The sequence below is a fragment of the Dermacentor silvarum genome, chromosome 3 (genome assembly GCF_013339745.2).
Source record: "Dermacentor silvarum isolate Dsil-2018 chromosome 3, BIME_Dsil_1.4, whole genome shotgun sequence".
Taxonomy (NCBI): Eukaryota; Metazoa; Arthropoda; class Arachnida; order Ixodida; family Ixodidae; genus Dermacentor; species Dermacentor silvarum.
This window is the reverse complement of record NC_051156.1, coordinates 77,595,544-77,621,188: the sequence shown is the minus strand read 5'-3', so window position 1 is coordinate 77,621,188 and position 25,645 is coordinate 77,595,544. Positions and strand designations below refer to the sequence as shown.

The window sequence follows — 25,645 nt, the reverse complement described above, 5'->3', positions numbered from 1 at the left end:
CATATAAACTTCTTATATATACCAACATTTTTTTTTCAGTCCTGATACTGACCGATCCAGCAGACATAGCCGAGCACCCAGGTCAAACCCCGTAGGGTGGCAAAACAAAGATTCCATTACAAATATTTCGCCGAGTGAACAACCTGTGGTCCATAAATACCACTCTCGTTCGTACCACTGGAAGCTGCAATAAATTTCTTGAATTGGCGATGACGATAGTACGCTGGATTAGGTGGTATGGGCAAGCGCATATTACATGCGATGTTGCACAGAACGAGTGGCTAATACGAATGATTTGTGGAAGTTAAGCAATTTACGCAAACTTTGTTGTACAGCACCACGCAATGGATATACTGAGTTGTCAGCCACGTTTTCAACATGTGAGCTTCTATGGAAGCTTTGCTTCCAATAGTGCACGCGTGTCACCGAAGCTCTAATGTTATTCTCAAAATTAGTTCCACGGAGATAAAAAGACCAACGCACCTCCGAGATTTAGCGATAATACCAGATAAAGCTTTTATTGAGTGTGAATCAGCGCCTTCTAATCGCCTTTCAGACGCACACTGAGATTTCGAAACGTAAGTCAATCACTGCACAAGAGATGTTCACTTAGCAAGCATTCCCATGCTGCGACCAGTTCGGCGAAATTTGTCACCAATATCTGCCACAAAAAATATTTCAATTGCACATATTTTTTCCTGGTGAGTTTAAAGAATGCGTTGTGCGACCATAATTTGCGAACTGATATCGATGTTTGGTCGTCTATTTATCAGTGCATCCGGCCTTTAGATTTGGTCTACATGTCAGGACAACTTTCCTCAACGAAAGAAAAGAAGCATCTTTTCTGTGCATCATACATATCGATATTCTTGTCGCTTAATTCAAGTGTTTTCTTATCGTGCACCGCTGAAGACGGGCTGCCTCAATTGATAACACAGGCGAGGCGTGATTCGGGCCGCTGATGAAACGGGAAAGCACTGGCGTAAAACTGTTATCCCGGCCCTTTATGGAGTCATTGACGTGGCACTAAATTATGCAGTTTCGCAGTACAAGCCCGCAAAAGTGCTGTGGGATCTCAAAACAGTCGTCATGAGAAAAAAAAAAGAAAGGCGCAAAAGCGATGCGGCGATAACATCGGCGCCGCAATTCACGTGACGCGTTTATCTAACCGCCCCCCAACTTAAAACGCGGGCGAACAGGTCGATTTGTCCATTGTCCTGTGCTCATCATACTACACCGGCCACAACTGAGCACGATGATACGAAGGCTTCCAACTTTGGCTGTCTGTGCCGTGCTCCTAGGAGCCGCTTCGGCATTGATAAGGTGAGACGTTGATCATTGCCTAAGTGTGGCCTCCTTTACTAAGATGTTGAATTTGCCAATATAACTTAAATGAAATGAAGATTATGCCGGGTTATTTTTTTTTTTCATTTCTCAGCGAGGTCCGCATTAAGTAAAGAAATTAGCACACGTTAGTGGTTGTTCCGTATACGAATCTACCGCGACCATTGTAGGTTCTCACAGCGAACATCAACATTTTTTTCTCAATTACAAGCTCATATTTGCAGTGCTCAAAACGTCGTCCTCATTATTTACAGAGTGCTTCTTGTGGTGGCCACCGAGATACACCAATAGCCGCGACCACTCTGAGGGTCTCCGATTTCTTTATGACCGTAAGCTTAATGCGAGGGAACGTGATAGACGCGAAACTCCGTATAGCTTGCCAAGCACCAAACCGGCGCAATAGCGCACTCTAGTGTCCAACTCTCGACTGCACGTAGCCGCAGGTGCATTTGTTCGAATCCTTGTGGCAGTGGTAGTCGGAATTTTACTTTTCTATGGCGAAAGACGAAGCTGAGGATGACGAGGGGCCAGGAGGACCACAGGTTCACGACGACGGCCGTTGGCGTAACCGACAGTTTCGGTCTTACAATCGTTTTCGCGGTAAAAACGCCACGCGGGTTGGAAGGATGTTGGCGCACCAAAGTGGAGAATCTGTCAAAATACTAGGCAAGTATTAAAACTGCACCACAAGTAACAATACCTTAAACACTTGATAACGCCATACTCATTTATTGTCAGAGACGCAGGAAACACGAGGCAAACTTGTAATAGAGGCCGGCGGGAGTGAAAAAGTGTGGAACGTTTCAAGCAGAGCGAGAAATAAAAAAGGGGGTAGCCAAGTCAACGTTGACAGTTATCGCGTAGGCGCATGATGGTCTAATGATGTATGTAAGACACACGCGATAACATAGCTCGTGCAGCCGTGATGCATTTGTCGTTGGCGTGTTTTGCTGCCAATATTTGCTTGGCAGAGAATTGTCGAAATTCACTCCTAACGTATTTGACCAGAAGGCACAGTAGAAAAACACGCGTGAACGGTCTTGCACTTACTCAGCAGAGACTGCGGTGCTAAATTTAATGCGGCTGTTGAACAGACAGTGTCAAAAATGGGAGATTTCTCGAAAACTGTCAGACGTCGCGAGTAGATCCAATAGAGGGTCCGCACTCTGAAGCGCGATCATTTGAATGCCATGAGCAGTAGGCACTCGGATGTAAAAGCACGTTGCTGTGAGACAATGGCGTGAATATTTCAACCAATTGAGTGCATTTTCTTATATTTTTGCTTGCTTGTTTGCTTGTTCGTATACATGTGTATGTGGCGCTCAGCACAAGGTTCACCTTAGGAGTAAAATGTTAAAATATTCGTTTATTGCTTAAATAGTGACTAGTGTATATTTCGTTTTAGCGTTCCTCCCCGCGTCCACAATAATGTATCGCAAATCGTTCTCTGTAGCTATCGTGTATTCTCTTAACCCCGGGTATGCTCCTGCACCGTGCAATGGATGCACGTGCTCAAAACCAATGTGGAGTCCTCATCTATGGCGCCATCTGTTGTTAGTGTTTATGTTTTTTCTGACAAAATACTTCAATGAATAAAACTCCCTATTCATCAACCCGCTACAACTGTGCGTTGTCACCCGTCTAGGAGTACTAATGGGAAACAAATACGATCCGCTACGATCAATTGGTGATGCTTGTGAACGCTAGTGTAGTAGTTTCAATTCAGTTTCAGTTTATTGCTTATTCGTGATACAATTTGTATAATGAAATAAATATACAGACGAGGGTTCCAAATCAAGAAATTGCGCTACGATCACTTGCAACACCACTATGCGTAACCTGTGGTCCGGAGTTAACCATGGCAGAAATCGCTATTCTGGTTGTTGTTTTTTCCCACGTAATCGAATTGCAGGTAATCTATCCGATCTTACGAAACCGGCGAGTTGTAGTTTCAGCTAAGACTATCGCGCCGTGCATAAAATATGTGAAAATTCAAATGCTGTACAGTCGAAATTGGGAAGCAGACACTTCTTGATACAGGTGCGTCACTTAATGGTCCTGGAGAGGTATTTTGCGGGGTGAAAGGTACAAATAAGCATTGACTTTCCATTTATTTTACAGTGTGTTCTTGTGCGTTTTCTACAACTGTTGCAGCGTTACGAACGAAAAGCCCGCTACTCACTCTTGCGCTAAATTATGTGATAGAAAAAGAAGCAAGTCAGTTGCTTACGTGCTAGGAGATCTCTCGTGAAACTATGATTGCGACAGATATACTTTTGTGCTATGACGGAACGGCGATTTCCTTTGTGCGAACGCTGCTGCCCTCGTCCTTCTTTTCACCAGGGTACCACTGCATAAGATGAAAAGCATCCGGCAGCAGTACCGAGAATTCGGCTGGCCACTCAACATTACTCACGATTGGACCGTGAATGACGCTAACGGACCCATTCCGGAGCCCCTGAAGAACTACCTCGATGTGAGTGGTGCAGTGCCGCTTTGCCTTATATCATATTTCCCCTGGGTTGCACATGACGATCCGAGGTACTCATTAGAAAAGAATAAGACTTCAATTGATAGCACCTAATCGTTCATCGCCCCCCGTTGCCATAGACTTTCTCTCAAATCCTCTTTCTAACTTCTGTCAATTAGGTGGACTGTACAGTGGCCGGCTATCATACGCCACGTTCTCGCCAATAGTACATAGTTACTATATGTAACTATGTACGAGTCTCTGCCGAGTAGAAATGTTCTGCGAGAGTTACTGTCTAAAGTTTCGGCCATTTACGTCAGCAGGCGGAGTAAACGTCAGGAAAGTCAGTTTGTATTATTACGGCTCAGTAAGTCCCACACACATGAGCAAGATATCGCGCGATTCAAGCATTTGGCCGTATCCGCTACGCGAACGTCGCTGAAAACTCTGTAGTTCCTTTATTGTCCACGTTTCGTTTATTCAAGCTTTAAAAATTCACTCTAAGAACAGTATCGACTCTTTGCAGCTTATCGTGTCCGAAACAATAATCGTCATCTATGAGGCTCGCCTTTCTCTTTGCGGCTGCACGCCCGGTACATCGAGAACACGAAAGACATGCGTGTCATCAGCGTGACATAGTATTATTGACAAGTTAGTAACGAGCACAGAGATTTCAAGGACAGAAATGCAAGCAAGGCAGGGGAACATTATTGTTTGGGGACGATTAGGTTACTCCCCAAAGGTTAAAAACTGTGTTTAGAGTGTTTATAGGGTTTGTACAAGATACCGTTGGCGAACAGTGAGCAATAGAGAGATTCCTTTCTAAAGGAACTTTCCGCCTAAAATCACACGACACATTCTCACATCTATTTGCGCAGGAAACTGGGGCACCCCGAAGAGGCGTGCTCAGCTGTACTCTGTTTATTGTGAAAATCAACAGACTCCGTTACTCACTCCCCTCAGTCATTTTCTACTCTGTCTATGTCGACGACGTATAGATTGATTTTAAATCAAGCAACCTGGTCGTCTGCGAGCGACACGTTCAGCTTGCGCTAATGAAATTATTGGAAAGGGTAGACGAAAATGGGTTCAAGATCAATCCGCAGAAAGGCTTCTGTGTCTATTTTTTTCAGGAGAAGAGAACTGCTCCCTGATCCCAGTATCGAACTGCAAGGACAGCTCATTCCTGTGAACAAAGAACATAAAACCTGGGGCATCATACTCGGTTCGAAACTAAGTTTTATCCACCAAATCAAATACATCAAGGCCAAGTGCTTGAAAACTGAAAATCATCTCACACACAAATTGGGGTACTAACAAAAAATGCGTAATGAATCTCTACAAAAGTCTTATACATACTAGAGCGGAGTAGTAAATTAATGATGCAGTGAACAAATATGCCTTTATAGAGTACCGCATCGTTAACGCATCACCAGTACTCATGCTGTGGCGCCATCTGCTAGCTGAAAATTAAATCACTTTTACGGTTTGGCACTACCTCTGTAGTCTTAGCAACGCCAAAACAGGCATCTGTTCTAAATAATAACGTCAAAGCATACCTGATCATTTGCCCTCAGCACGCGATAACACTAAGCAATGGCTTATTTTACCATTTGTTTCTTGCTGCCATGTGAGAAAGGCATTAACAAGCTCAGTTTGAATCCAAGCAGGTGGTCTGAGCTGCATGCATGGGCGCTGCCATTTTGCTACGTAAGCGCGGTTAGGGTGGCTATTACGGTCATCGGCGATAGACGCGACAATTTTTTCACCGTATACGGCGTGCATGCGCAAAGGGCTAAACATGTTACGTATCGCTGGAATGTATCATGTACCGAGCAAAAAAAGCTCTCTAATCCCGCCAATAATCAGACAGTTGCGCCCGGAACTATACTACGCTGCACAATGACATTGCCTCTGTACACCTCGTACCTTCGGCAGTGCTGCAAGTTACCTGTGACATAGAATACACGGACTGGAAACGTGCCGCTCTTGAATGGTTCAAAATATCCCTTAACTATCTGGGATGTGTGGTGGAGTCGAACCCACATCACAAGGGTTCCGCAAGAAAAGCAACCCGACGCATAAGCAGCCTGGGCCGCCAGTGCATTGGATACTCATAGTCTTGAACACCCGTCGGTTCTGTCGCGTCTATACGTCAACGCGCCTGTTGTGACGACCTCGATGATGCGTGTATGGCGGAAAAAAATACAGGGCCTCAAGAGCCGCAGGAGAGATCAAGCGATCTATTATGCGACATTGTAGGTTCCCTTGCTCTGTGCCGTGGAATATTATTACTTCGCTCGCAGATTCACGGCAACATTGCCTAAAGATCGGGAATGCATCAAATTTCGTGATATGATTTCCAAGAGAAACGATTTCTCCTTTCCCATGTATTTAGATACTAGCCTCCGAGCTATAGTTTTTAAGGACAGGAGAAAGGCTGTGCGCTGTTCTTGCTTGCACCTCCTTGGTATAAAGCACTCCAGGAGCTCCGTTAACTCTGCTCTTCACGTGGCTTTCATACTTGTGTGCTATGTGCACATGATAACGATAACCTGTTCTCGAAAAGAGAAAGGAACGAACACGAAAGACACATTTCGAGAGATATGCTTACGGAGCATTTTATCACGAGGGCGCAATGTAGCCCGAACGAGTTGTGCAAGCTCGACGTTTGTCGCCCATAGTGTTCGAGGTTGATAAGGAGGCTGACTCACAATGACAAGCGAGTGCAGGCGACACCTTCTCTAGATAGAAGCTCTGCGTGCTCTGCCTGGGGCGTAATTATAATTAGGCAGGGAGACGCACCCTTTGCAATGTGACAGATATGCAATAAGTAAATTAAAAACGGAAACATTTGTTTACTAACATTTATGTTTAAAACCACAGCGCTCAACTGGACAACAGTAAGAACGACTGGACGACGCCCTGACTAACAATAGTGCGGTTTGTTGTGTGAGAAACCACCTGGTGGCTCTGAGCATCTGCGCTTTAAGGCAACAGCCGATAGAGGCTTTTTCCTAGCTCAAAATAATGTAGTGTCCCATCATAAAGTGCAGGTTCTCTAGTAAAGGTTTATTCCTCCTCCTCCCCTATTTTAACGTAGCCGTCACTAACTCACTCTGAAAAACTAAACCCATATGCACTGAGGTCGTGCACATTACATGCAAGACCCCGCTAAAATTCAAAGCAACAGGTAGGCAACCGTCATTGCAAGGTTCGCACTCAACTGCATCGTCACAGGTGCTGGCACCGCTACCATGGCCTCCGATATCAAGAGAAGGTGGACATGACGTTACACGTGTGCGAGATGCGACCTGAGACTGTCCAGCCTCCGCACTAGCTAATATGGGGACCCCAGACGGTGGGTCTGGTTGTATTGTACCCGCTTGCATATAAAGTGGCTCGATGACAGGAATCTTTCACTAGGTCAGGTTCAGTTTCAAAACTGTTTGGTTGCGAAACCTATGTAACTAGGAAAGCATGGTGATTCAGTTGAAGTGCCTAAATACAGGGCCCTTTTATGCAGCTCATACGCACATGTGGCGAAGAAATAAGACGTTCCACTTCTCGCATGCTCCACAGAAGAGTAGGACAAGATGCTGCACGCAGAGCAGTGCATGCGACGCGCTAGTTTGCACGTGCGTCGTGGAGGACTACAGTATGACGTCGCAAGCAGTGATACGCTACGCGAGATGGTGTAACAGCACATAAAATGCGGCGCACGTACATTTAAGCGTTCAGATTGCCCTATAAACGAGTTTGCTGTTGCAATGCACTGTTAAATTGGAAATTTGTTATAAATCGCACAATGACATTAAGCCTCCGGAAGCGTTCAGACGCGATACTAATGAACAACCAGTACCTGTCGAGGGAACGAACAGGCAGGTATTGGTGAGTTGTAAGGAAAACGATATAAGGATGGTTGTAAATATTACTAGAAAAAAACACAAAGGTATGGCCTCAATGAGCTTTGATATGAGAAGTGCGACATCTCATCACCGGCACGGATATCATTCGTCTTTTTCGTAGTTCGTCTGTTGTATGTTCAACGTACAGTTCCGCAAAGGTAAAGCTGATCGGCTTTTTCTAGGCCTTCTTATCGAGCATTCGCTACAGCAAATGTTGCCTTAGCGATTTATGTAACTAAGAAAGCTTTCCGTTAAACGGGTGCAATACGGCTCCTTCTCAAATGTTCCGCAGCTCCAGTACTACGGCAACATCACACTGGGCACCCCTCCTCAAGTGTTCGCTGTCATCTTCGATACAGGCTCGTCAAACCTCTGGGTGCCCTCCAGCAAGTGTCCAGTGAGCAGTGCTGCATGTCGTGAGTAAACAATAGCATGCAATACAATGCAACACAATACAGTATAATACAATACAATAATATTTATGTTTGTATAATGCATATGCTCTATACACAGAACAGGAAGAAAAAAGGTGATTCCGTATGGTCGGTGAAAGCATAAAAATAAATTGGCCAATATAACGCTCTTCAACTTCAAGTTCATTTGTATAATAGCGCCGTGCGCCAGCACACTGTGTTCGTTCGTGCCATGCCGTCACCACGGCGGCGAACGTCTTTCAGTATTGGCGTCTCTCATTAAGTGTGTTCTGGAGCACGGAGGGAGAGAAGGCAGTTGAATGGCGGGTTTGTGGGGGGAACTCGTAGTCAACGTTTGGATTGATTAGTTGTAAGTTGAGTTAGAAGAGGCCATAATGAGATTACGTATGGAACAGATCTCAATGCGGGTAAGGAAAAAAACAGACGTGGCGCACCCATCTGGCCCCCTTTTCTCCTTTTAATTACATAGCATTTCAAGGCAAACATTTGCCACTTTTACAAGAAGAAGTTTATTGATTGTAAAATGTAGAAAGGTCGGCCGGAAATGGAGTATCTGGCCTGCTACTCTACGTAAGGGAAGGGGAAAAGAAGAAGAAAGAGGGTCATAATGGCGATGATGATGGGAGAAACGAGATGACAGATAACAACGCATAAGTGGTGCCATCACTAGCGCGTGTCCAGGCCCGTGTCGCCTAAGAAACGTGATAGAGCACGCATTACCTCTGTCGTCTGCCAACTCTCTGGCCATGCGCCTAACAGGAGGTCCTCCGACAACGGTCTGTTATCTTAATGCCTCAAGGTAGCCGCCAGTGTCGTCTTTTGCACGCATACACAGGGCACGCCACAAGCACATGGTCTTTAGTCTCAACAACGTAACACACTTTGAAAGTATCTATCTATCTAGCCACCTACGTCTTAGTGCTCTCATGGTCGTTTCGTTAACTTGGTTGGTACCCAAATTTGCCTAGTATGACAAGAGTGTATGACGAACATATATGGTAGGTCTTTACATGAATATCATGTCATGCGTGTCCTGTAGATCATGAAACAGCCGCCTGGGTCTTGGTGCTCTCAGGGTCGTTTGGATTACATTGTAGGTGACAAAATTGGCATAGTATGACACGTCCGTCCGCCTCATAACGCTTGGCTGAACGTCAGGTGATGCGGCATAGCCAGCTGCCCGCTAACTGCTTCGCATAACATCAATTCCCACAGGGCGTGGGATCTGCCGGCTTTTTTATTTATTTGTTCTAACAGCAGCATTTACGGTGTCAGAGTGTCAAATAATTCAGCAAATAGGTTAAAATACATACTTGCTGAAGTCAACGTCACTGCTTTTCTATAATAAGTTCTCTACTCTGTCTGCAATCTGTCTGATGTACTTTATGTCTTAAACCACGTGTCTCTCGTGAGATGTAGCACTCATGATCGCCTGATATGCATCGACCTAAAGCTGGCGAACACTGTGATGTTAACTGCTGCTGTCAAAGCATGAGGATGTACCCGCAGCAATCACAGCTTCCTCAAGCGTTTACCCGCCGTGGTGGCTAAGCGGCTGTGTTGTTGCGCTACTAAGCATGAGGTCGGGGGATCTAAATCCGGCCACGGCGGCCGCATTTCGATGGGGGCGCAATGCAAGAACGGCCGCGTCGCATTTATTTAGGGCAAGTTAAAGATCTCCAGGTGGTCAGAATTAAATCACGAGTCCCCCACTATGGCATGCCTCGTAATCAGATCGTGGTTTTGGCACATAAAACCCCAATAATAAATTATTTAATTAAAGCGTTTAGCCAGCACAACCTTGCGGTCACAAACAAATCAGCATGCAGGCCTTTGCTTGGATAGGACCTCAACGCACATACCTGCATGCGTGCTCTCCAGAGTTGACGCCGGGTCACTCCGTTCAAGTGTGGCTGTTTTTAGCTACACAGCGCAAACAATGATGCGCCTCTTTTGTCGTTGCCTTGTAGTTTGCATGGCTTCTTGCTATTTGTAGCAAGTCAACTTACTAAGAGTATTTATCTCTCGTAAATGACATCGCGGGATTTGAGTTTTCATATATGCATAGTTTCACTCATTGACTTACTCATTCATGCAATTTACCACCAGCATGCAAAGATGTTACACGTTAAGCTCTTCCATGCACCTCACTCCCATCAAACACGTACGGTCAGAAACAGACAGATCATTGCCAAAAAGTAATTAATATCACAGAATTGCCCTTCAGTGTTTGCGCCGGTAAACTTGTAAAAACCTTTGGTCCTTCCTCAATCAAACTGACATATAGTAAGACCGTGTACTTTCCGCACTGCCACAACTTAGGAGGTTCCATGGTGTTAGTCACGGTGTTATTGCCTATGCCAACTATTAAGCACAACGGAGCTGATGGTGCCATGAGCTGTTATAAAACTCTTAAATTGGAACCGGTGAAGGCTCAATAATTATCTGGGGTCAAAATCTTATCTATGAGCAGCTCTTCATATTGCCGCGTGTCTAGTGCGGCAAAGACAACGACATAACAAGTGATATCGGCACTTGAGAAAAACATACAGAGCAAGAAGAAGAAGAAGCAGTGACTAGCGCGCGGTATAAAAAGCCGCCCGTTCTTGTTACTGCCTCTGCTGACAAGTGCGTTTCGTTTGTCCCTCGAGTTTCCGACGTCGCGACAATATCAAACACAAAGGGAAGCCATTGAAAGCAATTCGTGGATGAGCTAAACTGTACGAACATCTAATCGCTTGAATCACAGCACTTCACATATATGTAAACGAGTGACTAAACAACATAGTGCTAATAAGAATAGGAAAGCGTAGCACTTGCGCACTAACTGCACCTCTTAGCTCACCGTTCAACGAATCGAAACGCAGAAAAGGCGTGACTGTGAACGGCAAGGAGAGTCAACCACAAGAGCAGTTTTCAGTCCGTGAGTAGTCGTTGGTGGTATCCCCTCCTATCCGTGCCCCCGCAACTTCTGCTCCATGAAACCAATGTCACCATTGATATTTGCTCAAGCGGTGGCCATGGTGGCTCAGTGATCTCGTTTCGATGCCATCTAACTTGTTTCGTACCTGTTTTCTTGTACCCAGGTGTGCACCACAAGTATTACAGCAATGAGTCGAGCACGTACGTCAAGAACGGCACCCACTTCGAGATTGAGTACGGGAGTGGTAGCGTGAAGGGCGAATTGAGCTCTGACACCTTCAGCTTAGGCAAAGTCAGCGTCAAGGGCCAGACGTTCGCCGAAATTACGGACGAGGACAGCGAAAGCTTCGCCGTCGCGAAGTTCGACGGCGTCTTGGGCTTGGGCTACCCGCAGGCCGCGGTTCTCGGTGTACCGCCCGTATTCGACAGCATGCTGGAGCAAGGCGTAGCCGAGAAGCCCGTGTTTGCCTTCTATCTGGACCGCAACGCCGAAGACCCCAACGGAGGTGAAGTACTGTTCGGCGGCATCGACGAAGCGCACTACAAAGGAGACATCACCTATCTGCCCGTGACGAAGAAGGGTTATTGGCAGTTCAAAATGGACGGGTGAGGCAATGATTTTCTAGGTTTCAACGTTGCGTAGCCAAAGTTACGACCGTAGAGCGTAAGGAAGAACACTCTACAGAGTTAAATTTATACCAAATGGCAGGTCCTCCCACGGTACACATGAACCTCATGGAACATCATCGCGATTTCATTAACAAGACATAAGTCTTCACCACTCTTTTCAGTAGAGAGAGATCGTACGTGGCTTCAGAAACAATTTGAATTACGTGTCATGCCGCCTTAAACACGTTCAATGTGGTCGCAATGATAATTGTTATAAAAAGTTTGCAAAGGCAACGAAAGCGCCTAAATTCAAGTTGCACTTATATAAGCCAGTTTGCCCCTCTTTTGTGTGCGCACGGTTTTTCATTTTTATTGCACTTTTTGATGTGACTAGCATTCTTTGCCTACTTCAGGCGCTTTGAGCCTATCAATCAATCAATCAATCTATCTATCTATCTATCTGTCTAGCTATCTATCCTCTTACGCTGACACAGTGGCAAAAGGTCGTCCACCAGCCGTGATTATTGCTCTTTCGAAACCAATGAGGTAACGTTGACATTGTGAGCATTTTTATGGATATGAATGTGCGCATGCCATCTTCAATGAGTTTCGTAAACAAACTAACCTGTTCGTCAACATCAGATGTCCCTTCAGTCCCATACTGATAGTATTATATTAATAATGATAATATGATTAACAATAATATCTCTCTACTTGATTTAACAGAATTCACTGCAATGAGAGAAAATTACCGAGGGGCTGCTGGGCCTTCAGCGGCTGTCACATACAAAATAAAAGTTATTTGGTATGTAACATCTGCTGAAGGCCCAGCAACCCCTAGGTAACTTAAGCAGATGCGCTTGCAGCGTAGGATATGCAAAACAATTCCCGTACTGACGCTCTTTACATGGCCACTTCAACTGGAATGCAAACAAAGGTATTACGTACATCGCAGCCCATTAGCTACAAACCAGTAGACAAATTAAACGTATCTAACTAGAATATATGTCAATAATGCAATTTAATATAAAAAAACTTTTCGGTAGAAACAGCGTCAAGACGATGGCCGGTGTTGTGCCAATGTACTGACACACCGTATTGCCACTGCCGAAACTCGTCCTATAGGGGGCGTGCATTTCAGCCAGGCTCCTCTCTCGCACTTCCTTCTGCACACGCGGCCCCATGTAGTGGCGCCGCCGCAAATTGCGAGCGTGGAGCCTGTCTGAATGAATCTTGGCTAAATTATGACGCGGATTCAGTTGAACCCAGCATCGGCTAAATATACAGGATTTTCTTTTCATTGAATAGCGGAACATACCACGTGGCACATACCCAGTGACATAAGCTGACCTTAAAGTGGCTTTAAGAGGCACATACCCACTGACCTAAATTGGTCCCACGGTTAATGTCGAACCAGGTAGCCTCCCCACAGCAGCCCGATGCTCTACATAGCGGAACAGCGACTGCCCAGTGGCCAAAATTGGCGCGAAGGTGGTCCCGCGCTGACCACCATACATACCGTCATACCTATTAATACGCATAAACGCGTGGATAGCAATGTAAAAGGAAACGCTAGTTAATAGCAGTAGCAACGTATTGTTTGTTGGTGAAGAAACCGAAACAAGATCGCTGAAACAGACAACAAATCCAAAAATTAACGACGCTGATATAATGGGTATGTGAAATCGTGGAATTGCCCTTCCTCACACATCTAGGGTTATTTTAACAGTATGGCGGGCGTAGCCCCAAGAGTGATGTCCACTTTTGGAAGCACAAGCGCTTACATAAGTCGAACGTGCTTCCACTATCCCTTCTACCATCTCTTTCTTACGATTTAGTGTCTATTTCCAAGCCTACGATCGCCACGATGGTGCCGTGTGCCGGCGGTCGGCCATGTTTTCTGGGGCAACCTGATATCATGGACACAAATATTAACTGCATTTTACTTAACTATGAAATACATTATACCTTTTAAACATTTGATTTTTCTTTTTTCTCAACAGAATGAGTCTGTCTGACAAGGCGACCTTCTGCAAGGGCGGCTGCCAAGCAATCGCCGACACTGGCACATCCATGCTCGTCGGTCCCTCGGTCGACGTCAAGAAGATTAACGAACTCATAGGGGCTAAAGAAGCCTCACCTGGACAGGTGACCGTTTCAAAGCAAAGCTTTCTTTGCCTATTCTTACGACTTTTCCACTGCTGCTGCTGTCTGACACGCCGTATCGGGGGGTGGTTTAGAACATCTATATTGTACATGGCAGGGGTGCGGGAAAGAGCTCTACGAGACATGTCCAACGGGAGCTCCCTGGGCTTCACCACGGTTGCCACAATGACCTCTGGAGTTCTATTGCCGTTCACAAAATGGCCTCTGAACGGCAATAATTACGTGTGAGCCCTCCGTAAAAGCACTGCAGAAGCTGCCAGCGCTTACCTTTGTACTCGCGCGCAGCAGCATAGATAGATAGACATATAGATAGATAGATAGATAGATAGATAGATAGATAGATAGATAGATAGATAGATAGATATTGAGATAGATAGACAAAATGGCACAGAAGAAATAGAGGGAGGAGATACAGAATAGATAAAGGCAACGCCGTCACGAAACGGGTTAATAAGAACGTCGGCACAATTCGCTCGTGACCGCTTTTATAGATGGCAGGAACGCGAGAGAGAGGAAAAGCGTAGTGAGAAAGCTATGCACGTTTGGGGTCTCATCGCTACTTATAGACATGACTGGGAAAAAAGTAATTCAAGGTATGGTACGCCGCGCGCCAGCTACTTCTGAAGAATAAACACCATCGAAGGTCGTCTATGCAGAAAATTTACGCAAGATGTGCAGACGCAAAGCCGCATTAAATCTACGCGCTGCCCTGGGTACATCAATATTGTTGCCTTACAATGTCTATAGCATGAATAAACTGAGTTCGCATATCAGGAAGCGCCTGACGCACGACGAATCAACTACAGTGTGCATCTTCAGTTGCTATTTTGCTATGCGTCAAAGTTATTTGTCTTTCTTTGTTGTTGTTTTTGTTTTTCCCTTTGAGTAAAGTGCCTTCCGCTTCACCCCATAGCCTATGGTGAAGATTGTCGAAGTTGTGGAAAATGCATGCCTTACAAAGGCGCTCGTTAGAAAAAAAAGTATGAGATAGCATGCACTGTGGGACTCAATTTAGTGAAGTGGTCCGCGCTGTTTGCGCTTATTGACAACCTTTGGCGGTGATGTTGACGGCATACGGCAGTCGTGAGATGATATTGTCTACGTAGTACACAGTACACACAGCGATAGGTGTTTGCCCGAGGCATTAATTCTTGTGCGCCATTGTTGATAGCTTGCGAGAAGATTAGCGCGGCGCATCGCATCGTGGCTGAAATGTCGGTTTTCCGGACGGCCGCTTGCATATTGTTTTCTGGACACTGCGGCGTTTTAACAGCCGAGGCATCTGCCATAGAGTTAGTAAGCTGACTCGAGGAAAATCTGGGCGAAAAAAAGTGGGAACCCCGTAGGCGCCACCATGCATGGTGTTACGACTCATTTTTGTAACATAAGAATATTCGAAATATTATGCAAAAGTAAGCACTTACACATAGCACGTAGGCACGGACAACGTTTGAAGTTAATTCCGTGTATTTTTCAGAAAGATTGGATGGCTGTAGTGAGATGATTGCGGACCGTCACGTTTGTTGACGTGCGTTGAGGTGAAGGATGGAGCAGTAGACGTTTAAGTTTGAAGATAACATGTATTAGAAATAAGCACTCTGTAAAATACTATACAAACAGCACGACGCACACACCACACAGTGACTAAAATACATATAACCCATGCATGCTACGTCCCTACGCAACAAGGTTCTTGCTCGCGCTCACGTCCTCGTCGTCTTCAGTAGAAGGAGACCGTGACGGGACGAGTTGGTCGCTGAGCAAGACGTAGTGGGTCGACTTGCCGAGATGCTGGGTTAGCGGTGGCGCCGGCTCGAACGTTGAGGAACGGCATGAGATAAGACGACCAGGAACAGTACTAGCCGGGAACAGTCTGGCGGGCAGGTAGTCGCCGCACAGGTCACCGACGTCCGCAGGAGCGCAACTGGTCAGGAGGTTGCCCAGCGGTTCACCCGAGCAACCCTCTCGAACCCTGGCTCTTCGAACGCCGTCTCCAACGCCTCTGCTGCGCTCGTGCCTTTTACCTCTTCTTCTTTTTTAACACGAAAGTGTTTTATTCCGGGGTCCACCAAGACTTCAGTGACGTATTTCCGTCACGGAAATACGTCATAGAACATAATACAAAGAAAGAAACCAGAAGAAAAAGTTCCACAAACATGCAAAATTTGGAAATCGAACCCACGACCTCTCGGTCCGCGACGATAGATCGCCGAGCGTTTAACCCATTGCGCCACAAACGCAATTGCAGAGAGCTACACAGACGCGCCTTATATATCGCAGCGACGGCGCGGTACATTCAACTCTCAGTTAAGCAGAATTATACCATGCAAGAAAGTGCTTCTTCTTCACTTTTTGGGCTGATATAACAGCTCCAAAAAGATAAAAATTACGTTTATAAATATCGAAGCATTTTGAAGCACTGCCAACAACGAAATACGAAGTGGCGTCTGCCAAGGTGTAAACAAGTGATGCCAGTGAGCGCGCGCTGTCGCGCGTATTTGTGGATGCAAAACGCCATTCCTCGCTAGGCGCGGCAACCGCAAGGCGCGTAGACGCGAGCTTACGCGCGTCCGCAAGCGTACGTGTGGTCTGGGCTTAACACTCCTCCGTGTACCCGCGCTCTTGCTCGGGGCGGTGCCGCCGCCTACGAGCAGAAAAGAGAAGTACTGCATTATGACACTAACGCGCACCGACAGTGAACGCTTCGGTGGTCTCAGCACTACGACGCCTCGATGCCAGCATTCGAAGGGACGCTGGCATCAAGAAGCACTACCAACGCCGGGCGTTTCTATGGGAGACGCTGGCACCGCTGGTGATGCCTTCCGCCGGAGGCCACCAGACGGCGACACTGTTTGGGACCGTGCTAACCGAGCGGCGCATCGCGCGTCGCTTGCGCTTCGGATGCACTTTGGATGCGCGTTCGTAAGCGCAGTCGGTTGCGGCGCGTTGTAGCTTTCGAGCAAGTAGCATGTGGTGCCTCCGCATGTCATTGAAGACACGTTTCACTTTCGTGTTCTATACCGATTCCTATATAAGAGGGATCAACCACATTTTTTTTTCTCCGCCACGCCACCTCGTGCTCTCGCTCTTCTTTCCGCGACGCGCCGCACATGTAGTCAATGTCGTCGTCGTCGTCGTTTCACCACAATGGCTATTTAGAAAATTGTGATGTAAAATTTACGGTGTCTGAAAAGCTGCGTTTAAAGGCGCCTTAACTAGGTGACGCTGCCATACCGACGGAGGCTCGGGATCACGTTGATTGCACGCCTTGTCTGAATCGCATCTCGTTGTCTGCGCCTGCGCGCCTGCACAAAGTAGCATCATGACTGCGCCCTTGCGGTTCCAGATTTCAATACACGGGCGATAAGGGGAGCGTTTCATCTAGAGTAGGTTATAATAACTCTATGGAATCTGCAGTCCAATGAGGGCATAATGCACAAACGCTGCTTAAATAGATTTCACTGGACGTTAAGAAATCTCGGATGATTAAAATTGAACCACACTGCTTCACTACAGCGTTTCCCGCTTCTTTTTTGCGTATCCAAGATCCACAAGGTCATTCCAGCAGGATAACGGCCGGTAAAAAAAGCCACCGGCCAGTTGTAGTACGAAGCAAGGATTATTGAAATGAGCTCTTGCGAACCTAAATTTTGGCAGATATAATGTGTGCTATTCAATGTACGAATCTCAAGGTGGGACTACTGCGGCCGTGCTTTTCATGCCTCATTACCTTTATTTCTAGTTTCTTTTCATGTATGTTCTCAATAACCAACAGCATTTGGTTGACAAGCATGCTTCTACTCTCACTCTACCTATGGAACCAAATCGCAGTCACGTCATAGTATTGCCCATTCAATTCTATAACGTGATTCCTACTTTATTTCATGTTATTCATAAACTATCGCCAATTTATCACCGTTTTACGAGCAACAGGCCCCGCATGTGCGCTTTCAAGAGACCATTATTTATTCTTTCTTTTATTTACAGTATCTCGTGGACTGCGAATCTCTCCCTTCGTTACCCAAGGTTACCTTTCACCTAAGCAAACGAGAGTTCGTGCTCAGCCCAGACGACTATGTTTTGAAGGTAAGAACTTTAGAATAACAGCTTTCTTATCTTTCATTCAAAGGCCGTTTCGATAAGTTGGCATATAAGTTAAAGATAAAACAACCCATGAATTTAGTTTACAGCGGTATTTTGGTGTTTGAGTACTACTGCCAAAAGCGTTTAGGTTCTGTGCTCCCAGCGCGAATCAGCATATACTGAATTGTCGGTTGCTTCTTTCTCAATTTTTGTTTTCATTTTTTTGGTCATTGACTCTCGTGGCGTCGCATCGCCGCTATCGCCGGAATCGGGCTACCTGTGATAGACATAATGAAAAATCACTAGAACCGAAGGGGTAAAAATTCATGCAGAATACGGATCCTTCGTGTCTAAATAAAGTTAATAAAGCTTTTTTTCATCCGAACATTGTCTTATGGTCATCGCAATTTTCATAGAGCATACCATTTCTAGCATTCGATGTTCTTCAGAGCGCTACGAAAAAACTGTGTCAAACTAACCGGTGTCATAGGGACTACTGTGACGTGTGCGAAACATTATCTAGGTGTGGCCACAAGAATGCTCGGCAATGTCGTGACATGTCTCCGAGCTGCCACTTCCGTTGTACTATGAATTATCAGGGACACTAAAGCACCTGGTGCAGAATTCACAAAGCCTCTAGTTCGTAAGTGGCCTTCAGCATTAATCAGCCACTTAGCTATGTCCCACATTATTATTGGTAGGAATTTGCTTTTACGAACAATGCTAGCGTAAGAACGTTTTCTCAATACGCGCCCCAACTTCTTTGAAGAAACGTCGCAGTTCCAGCAGACAATACACTCGAACCGCAAGAAACAATAAAATGGGCTCTCAACGTGTTTTTTCAGCGAATGCAAGCCGAAACAGACGATTCGCGATTGACATAGGCTATAGTTATTTAGCTTGCGGTAAACAATCGAAAAGAAAGAGTTCACTGAAAATATGACGTAGGCGCTGTGTCTAGGTGTTCTTGGACAGCATTTAGACAAAGAGCACCTGTGATTCGCACGATGCCTCTACATTTGTATTGCCACATGCCTGTCTGACTAATGAAGAAAATGTTTTCTTTGGCGACTTCAGATCGATTTTCGATTCGCGAGATCTGGGTGTCTTGCTGCCACTTTCTGACCATATCTGTCAAATGAACGCGATCTGAGGCCTTCTCGTGCGCTTAGGAACACACAAAAAAGTATCAAAATAAAGCTTGGAACGAAAACGATGTACGAAGTTAGCCTAGAGCAGTTTTGATGCGTAATTAGTCAAAAATTTTCGGAATGAAGCATGCATGCGCTTATTTAAATTGAGCCCGCCTAAAACTGGATCTAGTAGTGTGGCTTTTTTGAATGAGAAATATGGGCTGGTCCCGCAGCAGATAGTGCAGTATAAAATGTGGACCGATCCGGGAAACTAGGGCGGTCTAAAAAGAAAAAGGTAAAGTAATGTAACGGTCAAGTAATGCCCTGTATGTACGAGTAAACCATGTGGTAAACTAATGCGCCTAGAAGACAGTCTTTCTTCCATGTCGACCACCGCTAAGTGTCCTTTTTTTTCTTACTCTCAAGTTTTACACTCTGAAGCGCTCAGACAAGTCTTGGCTCGTGAATTGCGCAACAGCATACAACAGCTCGCGACGTTTGAGTTGACCGCCTGTGTTTCGCCGAAGATTGTTACCTCATTGCTACATTTGGAGAGCTTGCAGTGGTTTTACCCCCCCCCCCCCCCCCCCCCCAAAGTGCGTGATGTAAAGAAAAATATTCCGTTCTAGGCTGACAGGAGTCTTTGTAGGCGCATAACGAACATGGTCGCACCACCGTAACATCGAGCCCCCTTTCACCTGATTGGTGTGCCAGTCCCGCTTTGAATGTACTGTGGAAGACTACGTCTCTTTGTTCTTTCGTGGTTTTTTTATTGGGGGGGGGGGAGGGGGCGGTTCTGACAGTAGTAGAAGGAGACCGGGCTCAGGGGCTTAAATTAGGAAAAGGGCGTACCGACAGCGGATCGTCTAAGGATTGCACTTCCACCAGATAAGCGCAATGTGACATTTACTGCGTTAAGCATTTATGAGCACGGTATCCCGGTATTAAATGTAAGGGCCATCCGAGTAAGCAACAGCCCTTTTCCTCGTCTTGTCCTACAAAACGCTTTTAACGCGTCACATGAAAACTGGTGAAACTTAGGACACGCCTTTATTTTTTTACGCCTTAAGATACCCTAGGACAGATTAAACAGTGAACTGACCGCCTCGTCTTCGTCCATACATTCATCCCTCGCTGAAGATCACAAGGCTGTTGGTTCAGCAAGACAGAATAAGAAGGGACATTGCACATGTAATTTGTGTTCAAAATTATGCTATACCTCTAAATTTGCCTAAGCAATGGTAAAGATTATTCTTCGCGTCTCACTTCCAATCAGCGCATCCCCTAAATGTACGGCTGTCATATCGCATTGCATAACCCGCAAAAGAAATAATGAATACTAGAAGTTGCGTTGTAATATTGTTTTTCTCTATCTCATAATAATTTAACAGGGTAGCATCGAAGTATCTGCAAATTATTTTCTGACTGATATTATTTATTTCAATAATGTAAACTACTTTCTGGGTGAAAATATTCCAAAATGAGGAAATCTGCTACACTATGAAGCGGAAAGAGTAGGAAGCTATTAGCCAACTTTATTGGCTCTGTGGTTTAGTAGCAACGCTATCTTGCTTGCTTCGATGCTCGCATCCGGACTCCCACGTTTCTAAGGCGTACAAACTCCCTATGTCTCCGTTCAAGCAAGATAGGATATGCTACCGTCCCATTCCCTTCTTTGTGTCCCGTTGTTAAAATGCACATCTTTGGAGCTGTTGTTTCTTACTCATGCCTTTGACGGAGTGGATAACTAAAAGTTCGAAAACGTCATATATAACCCAAATTCTTGACAATTTCTTGCGTAAACATTCTTTTTGTATAAATGGGGTTTCCAGGTTTTGCCAAGGGGTACATTGAAGTGGATGGAGCTCCTTAGTGCAACTATTGACTCGGTGCTGCGGAGTCTGTGCCGCGTTTTAAACTATCCGAGGCTGACACATGCGTTCATTTTTCTGTGAAGATCCTATGAATTTGTGGTCTACTCGCCGCAGTCTGCAGAATAACGCTTACATAATTTAGCGCTGATTGCTATTGTTATTTGGTAAGTAATGTGCTTACTCACGTTTCACATGGGCCATAGTTGCAAGTCGACGTGTGCGTCAACTGCGTGCACTTGTGCAAATTGTGCCGTTGCGGTGACGCATCTGCGGCTGTCGCGTCTCGCTTCACCAGAATTTTGGCCACCCATTAAGCCATATGACCCATGATAAAACTGTCGGTGTGATTTCATCAAATTTTGTTAATAGTGAAAGGGTAACACAAATGTAACATCTTCAAAAAATTATCGTGAAATATTTATTGGATCTCAAGTTACAATGGTGTATTACGTCTTGTACACTAAGCACATGGGGTTTCAATGGCCAAGTCACTTGTCATTGCGCTCCTACCTCCTTTTAGACAATTTCTGACAGCATCATTTTTCGAGGTCCAAAGTAGCCGTGCACTTTTACATCTCTACGAAGTTCGGGTGTGACAAAATTGGCATCGAAGCTGCTTTCCGACTGTTTGGGGTAGTAACCGTTATCATCTGCCTTGAGCGTCCAAACAGACGTACATTGACACCCAGAAAACACGGCAAGAGCGACGCCGACATCGCGAGTGCTGCTAGGTGTCCTGAATAATGCTATTGCAATGAAACCATTTTGAAGGAAAGTTGTTGCAGGTTTTGCTAACCTACGTTAACCGTAGACATCGTTCATGGTGAAAGCATCGGTGTTGTCGTCGTCACCTTCCCCCTTAATCCGTATCTTCAGCTGGTTCTGGCGGCTCAGTCAGGATATCAATGTCCTCTTCTATGTTTTCTGCACTCTCAACTGAACCATCGCGCAAGCAACGAAGCGCTTCCTTCCAAATAAAAACGCTGTATTCATGCTGGAACACTACCAAAAAAAATCTCCCATTCGTAACTACTAAATCCACGTGTACTATATCTAGTACACCAAACTTTGAATGCGTGTTCTATTCTTTGAAATGAAGCCGCAGATTCGACAGTTTGTTTCTAAAATGCTCAACCTATGTACTAAACACCGTGGAAAGAACAACGCAAATATATAAAGCAGGCGAGCTGAAATAAATGAGAAGCCAGTTCACATCCCAATTAGTCGCGAATCTGCAGTTTTGCTGGAATTGGCGAGAAAATTCGAGGTGTGGATCAAACAGTAGATTCTACCCTGTTTTAGGGTGTATGTGCTTGTCCTCTGGGTACAAAAAATTAAAATACCAAAAAAAGGAAATATTCTGCTCTTCAACAGGTATGGATGCGAAACCAAGTGTATTAGATCTAGTACAGTGGGTGCTAATGGGTTAATTGTCGCTTGTTTGTCGGTGAGCCTGAGTTATACCGGTCGTCTCTTTGGGAGGACAACATGAAGCTACCATAGCTACTAAAAGTAAATCTAGAAAGGACAACATCTGAACTGTTGCAGATTAAGTAACTCAATCTTCGAGAAGAATAAAGAAGCTATACTGTAATAACTCCAATATTATTTGATGTTTGCATTTTTATGGGCGCACGGAATGGAAGTTTGTCACTACGTATAAGCTTCATGTCGTGTGATTGTGGTTGCCCCATCGCATTGCGACACAGTTTGGCTGCCGCACCGCGTCGCTAGGATGTCGCGGGCATGCACACAATAGGCCGCCTGGGTCTGTTTTAAACGCGTTAGCATTTCCATGCCTATGCAGCGAGAAAAGCCGTCCGTTCGTCACGTAAGACGAATCGCTATGAAGCAATTAATGTATGAAACAAAATCAATTCGGAAGGAAAGATGTTGCCGGTGGTGAGTTTCGAACCTTCGACCCCACGCTCAGAAACTGAGTACCTTAGCCACTGGACTAAACACCCACGCTTGCAGAAGTTGAATATATCTGAACAATATGAATGTGTTGCACCAGTCATACAAAAACAAATGTCAAAGGAGAACAGTTTCTATGAAGGCTTTGTTGAAAGATTTGGTGATAGTGGAATAAAAGCACATTTTGAACCTTGTAGACGTAAGGAATAAGCCAATTTTGCGAAAATTTAATGCCACGCATGCCACATTCCAGATGCGTTTCGGTGGTGGCGGTATGCGTCTCCAATTGGGGCGTTCCTTCACCGACTGAAATGCAACGGATCTCTGAGGGCTCATGCACTTAACAGGGCGCACAACACACAAATAAGCAATCAATCAGTTGATAAAGAGTCGTGAGGGGTTATTTGGGCCTCATGACAGTTCGACGCAAATGGATGAGGCGCTAGAGCTTATAATGGTCGGAGCAATTCTGCTAAGGTAATAAGCACCGATAAGGTCGGATAAGGGTCGGATCCATTCTGATAAGGTTGCTAAGGGCCGATAAAATTGGCAAGAGTCGAATTATGTCCGATAAGGGTTTATAAGGATCGCATCGATAGCGATAAGGTTGATACCGACCGATAAGCATTGATAAGGCTCGGATCGATATCGATAAGGTTGATAACACCCAATAAGGGTTCATAATGATGGCATCTAGTTCCACAAGGCTGATAACGACCGATAAGGGTTGATAAGGGTTTTACTGGTTCAATCAAGTTTCATAACATTGATAATGACACCGGTCTGCATGGGTGTGAGCAAGTGGCACAATGCTTACGCATACTTAACTCCCAAAGGAGTTTTTGCCTGATTTTTTTTGTTTTCGTTTTACTTCTCCTTTCTTGTCTTTTGTCCCATGTTTTTGGCTCGATTGACATGTCTATAGGAGTACGCACTAAATCGGAATTTTCATGTATGCTCTATTTATATTTACCCAATAGCCTAAAATCTCTTCAGTGCGAATTTTAATGGTCGGTCGCGCTTTGAGCAACAGTTTTTATAGACTCTTCTACTAACGCAGGTGACACAGGAAGGAACCACCTTTTGCTTGAGCGGATTTACCCCCATGGACTTTCCACCGGAGATGGGGCCCTTGTGGATACTTGGAGACATGTTCATAGGCCGATACTACACCATCTTCGACAGGGGCAACGACCGCGTTGGCTTCGCCGAGGCCCGCTAGTCAACACCTATGCAACGGAGAGAACACTGCTTCGCCTAAGATCCGCATTCCAAACCGGGCTCTTTCTGTCGCTGCCACACACTACACATTATCAAAGACCAGCATCCTTATTCAACCTGTGAATTTTCCATCGTAGTTCATCCCGTGTCTGGTTCGCGAGGTGTGCTGCAGAAACAGATTGAAATAAATACCGTCAGCAGATCCCTGTTTGAGTGCCTCTGTCATTCGTTCATAAACGGCTAGGCAACCGGCGACGACAGCGAATGTCTGATACAACTAAAGTTAATACAACTTAAGTGATACAACTAATATTCAGAAACTATGACAATGGGTCTCTTGGCGTCATACCCAATACGACTAAAATATGTCGTGGCTACCCTGTTTGGGTTGTGTGCAGATTTCACTCTTGCTGCTAACCACGCGAGTTCACTAGTAACGTGTGAAGAACATTATTTTTCTATGGAGTCTGCTGCGTAACCACCCGCAAGCCAGTTTTCCCACCAAAATGTTCATGTTACACAATCATCTCGGTCTAATATTTAGTGAACCCTGTACGTCACCTAAATAGTACGCGGTAACTGGACAGTTCGTTTTTTTTTATTTTCTACGACTACTCAGCAGTCATTTTCACCGACTTTCAGGCCGCCTGTAGAAATTTTTCGAAGGGCCGCATCTCGGCTGATGCACTCAGGGTAATACAACGACGTAGCACTCCGCTCCCGTACATCTGCGTAACCTGGGTACCTGGACACGAGGGACTAGAGGGGAACGAAGCGGCTCACACCGCTGCCCGCGAGCACGTCAGCCGGGCTTCCCTCGCCCCACACGCCCTCCGAACCGCGGCAGAAGAGGTGGAAGGCGTACCCAACAACTACTCGGCGATATTGCAACACTACAGGCTCGAGCGCCACGTGTATCCTCCACCGCACCAAAACCTCGGCAAAGAAGAAAGCGTGGTCCTCAGTCGCCTACAAAGCAGTACTTACACTCACAGAACTATAATGCACCGCCTCTACTCGACGCTCCACAGCTACCTCTGCCCATTCTGCAACGTTCCCAACACCCTGGCACACTTGCGCTTGGAATGCCCGTGGCATGAAGACAGCGAAATGCATTCGCAAATGGACGCTAACCAAACACCACAAGCAAACGTAAACCACCTATTCGACACGTGGGAGGCCAAGCTCGCCTTCGGGGACCTGAAAGACCAACGACAACTCGTCGCCAGGGCCAAGAGAGCAGCCGAAGCCAGCGGGTTCCTGGACTAAGGAACCTTCCCACCTCAGGGTGATACCGGGCCTCGCTCGGGACACTGTTTCAAGAATAAACGTTTCTTTCTCTCTCTCTCTCTCTCTACGACTCTGCTAGCTACTATGCAATGAGTATTTCAGCGGACGGAACTACCATGGTGTGTCATTGTTGCTTATGGGAAGTAAATGTTTCTGTGCTTCCCGAACTTCATCGGGATGGCGTCAGTAGAACGACAAAGGCGGTATGACAACGTCATCATTACGGCAATGAGATAACAATACTTAAATGATCGATATTATAACGGTGACATCA

The 25,645-nt window shown here is 45.6% G+C and overlaps 1 protein-coding gene across 1 annotated transcript; it reads left to right on the top strand.

Annotated features, from left to right (window-relative positions):
- Window positions 1-1,173: 1,173 nt before the first annotated feature.
- On the top strand, window positions 1,174-24,289 carry LOC119445520 (cathepsin D). Its single transcript, XM_037709784.2, has 7 exons — window positions 1,174-1,323; window positions 3,688-3,820; window positions 8,015-8,138; window positions 11,243-11,684; window positions 13,691-13,835; window positions 17,841-17,939; window positions 23,921-24,289. The coding sequence occupies exons 1-7, from the start codon at window positions 1,256-1,258 to the stop codon at window positions 24,080-24,082; spliced, it is 1,173 nt and encodes a 390-aa protein (XP_037565712.1). The 5' UTR covers window positions 1,174-1,255; the 3' UTR covers window positions 24,083-24,289.
- Window positions 24,290-25,645: the final 1,356 nt, after the last annotated feature.